Source organism: Cyprinus carpio, chromosome A2, assembly GCF_018340385.1.
Source record: "Cyprinus carpio isolate SPL01 chromosome A2, ASM1834038v1, whole genome shotgun sequence".
Taxonomy (NCBI): Eukaryota; Metazoa; Chordata; class Actinopteri; order Cypriniformes; family Cyprinidae; genus Cyprinus; species Cyprinus carpio.
In genome coordinates this window covers 18,757,459-18,767,838 of record NC_056573.1, presented here as the reverse complement: position 1 = coordinate 18,767,838, position 10,380 = coordinate 18,757,459, and the positions used below count along the sequence as shown (strand labels likewise).

The following is a 10,380-nucleotide window of genomic DNA, read 5'->3' as shown; positions in this document are numbered from 1 at the left end:
GCTTAGGTCTTTTTATAGAGTTCATAGCCTGATTTATCTCTTAGCTACTCACTATTAGCATGTAGCTATTCACTGCTAGCATGACTAGCATGTTGGAATTCCAGTTTGCTAGCATGAGTCAAAAGAGCCAACCGCCATGTCTTTACGATGTTCTGATTCAGAGATATAGGTTTTGCAAAACGGTTGCTAGGGTACTCTGTTTGGTTGCTAGGGAGTGGCCTGACAGCTCCCAATGACGATACTCCAAAGGCTGCTTGACAGTTTAAGCCAAACCCCATGTCTGTACATTGTTCTGATGCAGAGATATAGGTCTTGCAAAATGGTTGCTAGGTTACTCTGTTTGGTTGCTAGGGAGTGGCCTGACAGCTGCCAATGATGATACTCCAAAGGCTGCTTGACAATATAAACCAACCCCCATGTCTGTACATTGTTCTGATGCAGAGATATGGGTCTTGCAAAATGGTTGCTAGGGTACTCTGTTTGGTTGCTAGGGAGTTGCCTTGCATCTCCCAATGATGATACTCCAAAGGATGCTTGACAATATAAGCCAACCCCCATGTCTCTAGGATGTTTTGATGCAGAGAGATAGGTCTTGCAAAACGGTTGCTAGGGTACTCTGTTTGGTTGCTAGGGAGTGGCTTGGCAGCTGGGAATGATGGCTGCTTTCTAGTATAAATGGTATAAACCAACCCCCATGCCTTTATGATATTCAGATTTGAAGATATCGATCTATTCTTTGGGTTGCTAGGGTGGTTTAAATGGTTGCTAGGGCGTGGCTATGAAGTCTTGAAGGTGATTTGTGATTGGTCGTTTGCTGCCCCGAATCAAACGAGCTCAACCTCATGTTTCTATGACACTTCTATCCAAAGATATTAATTAGATCTATTTCAATGGAAGTGTATGGAGCTTGTTACTAAGGGGCCCTAAATGGTTGCTAGGGCGTGGCTTGACTGCTTCACAATGATCTTGATAGACTGATTGGTTGTCTGAGTAAAATGAGCCCTCCCCCATGTCTCTATGACATTGTGATCCAGAGTTATGTTCAATGCAAAACTCCTAGGTAAAGTACCATAGTAGGAAAAACGCGCTGTTTCATGGGCGATCCCTCACCATAGTATGTATATGGGGCAACTTTGGGGGGCTCTTGCGCCCCAGGGGTACAACTTATACCCCACTGCGGGGTATGTTCTCGCACAGCCTGATAGCCTCTCCAAATGTGGTGATTCACAAGTTTCTGCGAAATTCTCTCTCGGAGCTACGATCCGTTAAAGTTGGCCGCAATGCATTGTCTATGCGATTTTTCGGGCGATATTTCGCCCGGTGTGCGAACATCGTACGCCCGATCGCTTATAAAAGTCATAGCACACCATTCCCGTATAGGCCGCACGATTTGACGCCACTTTTGCGGGTCTGTGACAAAAACTGCGGGACTAGTTACGCGCCGAAATTTGTACGGAAGAATAATAATAAGAATAATAAGTATGGAGCATAGTAATAGTGATGCTTTGCCTTCGGCAAGCACCACTAATTATGTGAAGCACACATATCTTTAGTTCACTTAGTACACGTGCTCAATAAATAATGAGGATTTGACACTGGCAGTGAGATTAAAGTCGGTCCCTTCCATTGTGCGCTTTGGATGTCTATCTTGTGAAACACTGATTCATAACAAAAAGTATTTCTTTCTTTATTTTTGTTCCTTTATTATTATATTTTCCAGCCAAACTCACTCTTTCACTCATGTAAACTCATTCTTTCACTCACTGAGAAAGGAACAGTGCAAAACAAGCCCATACAAGTAGTTTTGAACTTAGATCAGTGTGCGAACACCTGGCAGACTCTTAATAACAGGTACACACAAGCTGACATCATCCTGCAGCGGAGTCTCAATGATGTCACTGAAAAAGCCACGCCTCTCCAGAGCGCAGCAACCGGAAAATAAAATACTGAGGAATGCGGCGACGTTGAGGTATGTGACAAACTCTCGGCTTTTTCTTATTCTAGATAGCATTGTTATAGATAACATTATTAAAAACAATCTAAGAGAAAACCTTACATATTTATTCCGTAATATGTTTTGTGTGTCAGCGTACGAAGCTTACCGGTCTTCGTTGGTTGTTGCTTTTAAAGGTTAGCCAGATGGCTATCTGGAAATAGTGCTTTTGTAACTTTTAGATATTTTGTGGATTATCATAATATACTCGTTTGTATTATATTTCTCTTACGAACATATTTGCCACATTTTAACTTACTTTGGCTGTGAAACTGTACTTCTGAGCTAATATAAATGCTTGTTGTAGTTATCTTTACAGATTAAGGTTCAAACATGACTTCCAGCATAGCTTTTGAGATGTAATTTTGTGTGTGTGTGTGTGTGTGTGTGTGTGTGTGTGTGTGTGTGTGTGTAAGTTTAAGTTTATATTGCACTGCAATGCATTGTTAAAATATTAGCTGCTAAAGGTCTATGATAAAGAAAGAAAAGAATGTTACAAAAAAAAAATCTGGCAACCATGGTTTATGACTTTAGGTAATGACGTAAGTAGGAATAGAATGTCCACATTCTGCACGTCAGTTTAAAATCCAACATCCCGTGAGGTCAAGAGTAAATACCAACACATGTGCACACTTATGAACAGTTAGGAACCATTTATAGTGATTGACAACAAAATGTCAAAGTCTATAGTGGACTGAAGACAAAGTCAAAACCGTGAAACTAAGCTAGGTACTATTTCTGGTCATTTTCTAACAGATTGATACATTTGAAGTCAGCAAATCATGGCTGGCTTCAGGCAGGAGAATGTGGAGCTGTACTATGAAATGGGAGAGGAGTTAGGAAGGTAAGAGATGTCATTTCCCTCCTTAAAACTCTGTAAAAACTAGTTTAACCTGATTTAAAGTGATCTCACACATAGTGAATAAAACTATGAATTAGCCTAAGATCTTAATGTTTGATTAAGCAGTATAATTATGTAATTACAAAAGAACTTTAATAAAAGGTAAGTGAATACATCATAGTGTTTGGCTTAGAGTTGCCAAGTCGACGTAGTGTTTGTGCTTATCAGTGTGGTGTAACAACAAACATTATGAGAGCCCTGCAATTTAAAAGTCCCCAGCACAGTGACTAAATAATCTGCAAACACTGAATCAAGCCTGGCCTTTTTTCTATATATGGACGTGGAGGTTTCTGTGCTGTGCTGCTGCGGCATGACATCATTGCTTTACAATGCATATGCTTGCTCTCTGAGCCCGAGAACAGCTGTAGTGCAAATGAGACTACAGATTGGCCAGAGAGGAGCCATCAGGGGAATGCTTTAACCACTTTTTTTATAGTTTCCTTGGTTGCATTATGTAGCATTTATACCATTTACCTAAATAAGATACTTTCTAACTCTTTTATAAAGTTACTAGAGTTTGGTTTTGTGCAGTGTATGTACTTCTGTTTACATATAATAGTTCACATATATACCCATTCTATATCCTTATGTTCTATATGCAATGACATGATTTCTTCTTTTTTAATTTCTGTTTTCTCTGTACCATGTTTCCCAGTGGGCAGTTTGCCATTGTGCGTAAATGTAAAGAAAAGAGCACCGGAACAGAATACGCCGCCAAGTTTATCAAGAAGAGACGCCTGTCATCCAGCCGACGAGGCGTGAGCCGAGAGGAGATTGAGCGAGAAGTGAACATCCTTCGAGAGATCCAACACAGCAACATCATCACCCTCCATGACATCTTTGAGAACAAGACCGACGTGATCCTGATTCTGGAGCTGGTGTCTGGAGGGGAGCTGTTTGACTTCCTGGCTGAGAAGGAGTCACTGACTGAGGAGGAGGCCACACAGTTCCTCAAGCAGATCCTGGATGGAGTTCACTACCTCCACTCGAAACGCATAGCACACTTTGACTTGAAGGTGAGCACTACGATGATTTGTTGTAGAAGAATAGTTCACCCAAAAATGAAAATTTGCTGAAACCTTACTCAATGTCAGGCCATCCAATATGTAGATGAATTTGTTACTTCATCGCATCAGCTTCGGAGAAATTAGGCATTACATCACTTGCTCACCAATGGATCCTCTGCAGTCAATGTGTGCTGTCAGAATGAGAGTTCAGACAGCTCATAAAAACAAAATATTAATCCACAAGTAGTCCATAGTCCATCAGTTAACATCTTGGGAAGTGAAAAGCTGCATGTTTGTAATAAATCCATCAATAAGGTGTTTTTAACTTCAAATCGTTGCTTCCGGCTTATATACATAATCCATAATAATGATATTATCATAATAATGCACTCGCTATTCTAATTCTATTCTTAAACACTTGTCCCTTTTAGACTTGCACTCTATTAATTTGCTGGTGTTTTCTTAAAAAAAAATAAATAATTAGCTTTCTAATCTTTTTGTATTCTCTGTTTTCTTTTCATTTATTATACAATTAACAAAAGCAAAAAGACCTCTAACACTAGCTTGCTCTATTCTTTTTCTGTTCTATCTGTTTTCTTTTTTATTTATTATATTATTTAAAAAGCTCTTGGTACGTGTACTGTGTTAAGCTAACTGAGACTTGTTATAGCACTTGTATAGCACTGCTCTTTTGTTGATTGTGAATGCTTCCATTGTCCTCATTTGTAAGTCGCTTTGGATAAAAGCTTCTGATAAATGACTAAATGTAAATGTAAATAATAATGCCTCCTTCAGTAAAAAAACTTCATTCACTGCAGATGGTCTATTGGTCAGCAAGTGATGTAATGCTAAATTTCTCCAAAGCTGTTCAGATAAAGAAACAAACTCATCTACATCTTTGTTTTCAGCCTGAGAACATAATGCTGCTGGATAAAAATGTGCCGAACCCCAGAATCAAGCTGATAGATTTTGGAATTGCTCATCAGATTAAGGATGGAAATGAATTTAAAAACATCTTCGGAACTCCTGAGTTTGTTGGTGAGAACTTGAGATTATTATAACACTTTTTATCCTTATGATAACTTTATTAGGAGTCCTTAATCTTTGCCATATCTTTTATTTTTTGTAGCACCGGAAATTGTGAATTATGAGCCTCTTGGCCTGGAAGCAGATATGTGGTTAGTCATAGCTATGAATGATTTTTTTTTAAATATTGGTTAGGTTATTATTAAATGATATTCAGTATACCAGTTGTAAATTTTTGCTCAGAGTTAATTTCCTTGTGATTTTCTTACCTGCAGGAGCATTGGAGTTATCACATATATACTGTAAGTTATAATGTAATGTCACATAAATGACTTGTTTGGCTGCAATTGATTACATGCTTTCCACACCCAGATGATGCTGTTTTATTTTGCTTTACTAATATTAATGTATTATTAATTGTCTGTAGCTTGAGTGGTGCTTCTCCGTTTCTTGGCGAGACCAAACAAGAAACACTTACCAACATTTCAGCTGTCAACTATGACTTTGATGAAGAGTACTTCAGTAACACAAGTGAGCTCGCCAAGGACTTCATTCGCCGACTGCTGGTCAAGGATCCTAAGTTAGTAAAATCCAGTGTTGTTACTAAAGCTATCAAAATTATGGAATAAAGTAAATATAAAAAATAAAAAATAAATATTAGATAAAAAATGTAAATGAAAAAATAATCATTTTAAGTTGTTGTATTTAAAATTACTAAAACTGAAAAAATAAAGCTAAATAGAAATATGAAAAAAAAAATATAAAACTGGACAAAAGTGCACAACAAAATTACTAATATCTTAACTAAAATTAAAATGAAAACAGAAAATATAAAAACTGATACAACATATTAATAAATAGTATAATAGTACATAAATAACACTAAAATAACTAAGGCTCATTTGTTTAATATGAAGAATTTAATTCCTGTTTATTAATATTTAATTTAATATTTGCTTTTAACATTCAGGAAGAGAATGACAATCGAAGACAGTCTCCAGCATCCCTGGATCAAGGTTCGAATGTTTCTCTTTTCCTCCCTCTTGAGTTTAGTTACCATTTGTGCTGTGCTGGACTAGTTCTCATCCCATCCCCCCCATACAGGTGATTAAGAGGCGTAATGTTCGGCCTGAGGAGTGCGAGCGCAAGACAGAGCGCAGGCGTCTGAAGACCACCCGTCTAAAGGAGTACACCATCAAATCCCACTCCAGCATGCCTCCCAACAACACCTACGTCAACTTTGAGCGCTTCTCCCAGGTCATGGAGGAGATCTCAGCAGCCGAGGAAGGTCTACGAGAGCTGGAGAAGAACCAGCGCTCCTGCGCTGAGGACGTGGCCGCTCTGCTCTCCATCTATGAGGAGAAAGAAAGCTGGTACAAGGAGGAGAACGAAAGCATCGCTGCAGATCTGAATCAGATCAAACAGGAGCTGCAGAAAGCACAAGCCCTGCGCAGACAGAGCCAAGAAGAGGCCCGTGCCGCCATGCTGTCAGCCAATGCCCTCAAACGCAAGTTTGGCCGGTTGGAGAACCGCTACGAAGTGCTCGCTGAGCAGATGGTCTCCGAGGTGCGCTGGGTGGAAGAGCTGGTGCGCTCGATTTCAGCTGAAAATGACACTCGCAGCACCAGCGTGGCTTGAGCTGCTCTGTTTGTTTTCTGAACGCAGTGACTATCTAATATCTTCGCTTGGTATGTGCAGGGCATATATAGAGTATTAAACTTCGCAATAAGCTTCATGTAAGCCTGTAGAGTTCATATTACTCCTAGAACAAAAGCATTGCAAAATTATATTTTCTATAAATGCTGAGTGAGTGAGGGTGTGCATGTGTTTCGCTTGTGCATTGCAGTATCCTTATGTGATGCCGGTCTGTTACAGCTGAAGCAAGCATTTTAGTATTTTTAATTGTCACCTCAAAAAATATACATGCTGGATCAGTAGATAAAAATGAGTTTATTTACAGTTCTATTACAGCACTCAGAGCAAAGCATATTATTAATGTACATTGTGACTAATGCACTACACAGTCCTCTATGAGGAATTGAAAAATCTCAAGATGCCGGTTGCTTTTGTTGCTCTGCATGTCCACTTTTCCTGTGCAAATCGAATTCTAATTTTATGATATGAGACAAAGAAAATGACTTCTACACTTACGATAGTCCTAAATGCTGTCTTGAATGATCTGTAATCTGTAATTTACTTACCTTCATACCATTCCAAATCCGTGTGACTTATTTTCCCCTGTGGAAAACAAAAATTCTATTTTTAAAAAATGTCTTAGTGTTTATATAGTCATAGTATGTTCAAAACAGTTGAAACATTCTGTTCTGCAGAAAAAAAGGAAGTTTTGAGGTTTGGAACGACATGAGGGTGAGTAAGTGATAAAATAATTTTCATTTTTGGGTGAACTATTGCTTTAACGCTTTTCTTTTGTTCAAAACACACACTTCAAACATTCCATTTTTTATATGACATTCCATATGCAAGTGAGCATCAGTATCTGGAAGTGGTTGTGCTCATTTTTAGTCAAGTCATAGCAATATTCATATCTGTTGGCTTACAGTACTGTACCTGTTATTATATTGTTTTATTTACAACAAGTTTCTATATATATAAATATACATCAGAAAAGTCCATTTAAATAAAAGAATTGAAGAAGATTAGAGTTACAGTGTCTTTATTTGGTGTGTGTGTGGGCTGAGGAATCCACTGGGAGATGAAATATAGTGTTTTATAACTCTGAGCATTTGTCAACCTTTTTATCTTAATTTTCAACATGTCCAGAGATGTTGAAAGTCCCCGAGTTCTAATTAAACAAAAGATTTTTCCATCTCCATTGTAACATAATCGTGTTTTGCTATTCAGATAAACATTTGGATTTTGGGGGTCTTGTAAATGCAACTGTTTACTTTGAAATTTCAAACCACAGGACATCAATGAATAGTCTGAGAACTGTTAGCTTCCCATGAGATATGTTGACATCAATCAACAGTGCATGTCTCTGTTTAGCTCTGGCGACATAAACATTTTTATTTTTTAGTTTCTTTGGTCAATTTTAAATGAATTTATTCTGTCATAAGTTCATTTAAAGTGGATAATTCAACCAAAAATGCTGTAAATTTTTCACAATCATGTTTTAAACTTATGACTTGCATTATATTTTAAATAATGTTTCAACTGTTTTTGTCCATATAATGAAACTCAGTGGGGTCCAAATACGCATAGAGATTTTTCAAAATATAATCTTTTGTGCAGTTGTTGTACTTCAATAATTTCACATATAATTTAATGTGTTACTTGCTGTTTCTTTTTAATTATTTGAAAAATTTACTAGCAGTTTCTGAGTGACAGTTGGTTCAAAGGAAATCCTACACCAAATTTTTTTTTCAGTGCATTTGACAGAAATAGAGTGAGGAAATGTTGAGACAATATTAATTTTTGGGTAAACTATTCCCTTTACTACATTTTAGTTAGTCTTAATCACACCATACTCATCTCATTATTGCATTATGGATCATTACACTGATTTAAGAACCATAATGCCACGAGGACATGAAAGAAAAACTGGATGTTTTCTAAAACAGTATTATTTCGCAGAGCACTGATAAGGTCCTTATGTTGACGTAGAATCCACTCATATCCAGAGCCCAGCCTCACCGAGCAAAACACAGCTGGTTGAACACTGATTCCCTCCCTGTCAGACCAGACCGCAGAAGATCTCTTTAGTTTGTGTCTTTTTTCAGGATGGCCAGGTCCAATTCAGCCCAGAACGCCTGTAACTGGATTATGGCTCTCCTGGCTCTGTGGTCCATGGTCTCTCTGATCATCATATTGGTTTGGGCCACCTGGCCCCCCTTGGCTGGTGTAACACAATGCAGAGAAGCACAACGGGCCTTAATTGAAAAGATGGAGGGAGCCAAAGTAATGAAGGAAAAAGAGCAAGCGGTCTTAAAATCTGCACTGAAGCTGAGCTTGGAGAACCAGACCAAACTGCAAGAAGAGCTGGGAAATCTTCTAGAGGGTCAGCGGACAACAGATGCATCTCTAACTGATAGTCTGCGACTGAAAGTGAGTGAGAAAGTTATGAATGTGTGTTGAATCTTTTAACCACTGTACTATTGTTTAAGGATAATTAAAAAAAACTGATATAGAGACGAAATAATTAATTGAATTTGTTTTTATTATGGTAATAATGATTTTATTGGATATTTCCCCCTATTTTAGTTGATCCTAAAGAAAAATTTAACAGCTTTGGAAAATCAAAGATTCATGCACCAGAGCGAACATGCAAGACTTTTTTCTGAGCTGGCTCAACAGGAGGGTAAGAGAGCCTAAAATGGAAATATTTTTCACAAATGATAAAGTTGGTGTACCCAAAGACGTCATCTGCATGTTTTTCCACGAGAGCATAGTTATCTGTTTTTAAGGAGCATAATGTAGTGTGCCATCCAGATTTTGTGATAAATAATACTATAGATATATATATATATATATATATATATATATATATATATATATATATATATATATATATATATATATAAAATCATTTTCATTAGGTTAAAGTGTCCTTTTGTTTCCTAAATGTTGGCAAGTTTATCGTGACATTTTATTTATTTTTATTATTGCATGAGCTTAAATAACTTACAATTTACTTCAGAATATGACCGATAATAAATGTATGAAAACGTGTCATTAGCCTATTTTGATTTGCGCAGCTCTTTCTGAGATTCTGTGGGTGAATCTGACCAGTGAATCGCATCACTTGGATTCATGCGCAGCTTTACAGGATGCCGCGAGGAGCCAGCAGGTGGCAGCAGAGAGTCAGCGGAAAGCCTGTGAATCCAAAACAGCTTACCTTGACAAGCAAGTGTGAGTGATTATACATCGACCGTACAGTATATCATACAAGACCTTTATTTTACAGTGCGCGCTTTCATTCGTTTCTTTATTCATTTTACAGAGAGAACTGCAAGGTTAATTTGTGAAGAACAGAAGACTTCCATAACAACAGAAAACGTCATCACAATATGGCCTCTACAATAAACTTGAATTATTGCCTACAGAAGATGTTATACTATACTTAGTTAATATGCAAAGAGGACGAAACTTTTTGGACTGTATGTAGCCTATTATCATAGAAAGTGGTATAAAGTATACTGACATAATTTCCTTCATATTGAGACGTTCTGACATATACAGTTATGTGAAATAATAATAAAGTATCATTATTATAAAAACAATAATTATTAAATAATAATATCAATCATCATCATTATGTGTGAATAAAGTTGGGATGACATGAAAATATTTTACTTTGATTTAAAAAAAAAAGTAAATTAGTACAAGTGCTATAAAATATACTGACACGGTCTTCATAATGAGACATTCTGAGATATTTCCATGGTAAATTAAATAAATTATGATATATTGTTGTTGTTATGTGTGAATAAAGT

General features: G+C 37.2%; 1 protein-coding gene across 2 annotated transcripts; it reads left to right on the top strand.

Annotated features, from left to right (window-relative positions):
• Window positions 1-1,846: 1,846 nt before the first annotated feature.
• LOC109068582 (death-associated protein kinase 3) lies at window positions 1,847-7,584 on the top strand. Of its 2 annotated transcripts, none has more exons than XM_042776915.1 (9): window positions 1,847-1,969; window positions 2,750-2,837; window positions 3,550-3,910; window positions 4,810-4,939; window positions 5,031-5,079; window positions 5,203-5,229; window positions 5,355-5,507; window positions 5,898-5,943; window positions 6,032-7,584. In XM_042776915.1, the coding sequence occupies exons 2-9, from the start codon at window positions 2,776-2,778 to the stop codon at window positions 6,563-6,565; spliced, it is 1,362 nt and encodes a 453-aa protein (XP_042632849.1). In that variant the 5' UTR covers window positions 1,847-1,969; window positions 2,750-2,775; the 3' UTR covers window positions 6,566-7,584. The 2 variants fall into 2 exon arrangements, with proteins under 2 accessions (XP_042632849.1, XP_042632854.1); XM_042776920.1 differs by lacking the exon at window positions 1,847-1,969 and adding an exon at window positions 2,002-2,130.
• The last annotated feature ends 2,796 nt before the right edge of the window (window positions 7,585-10,380 follow it).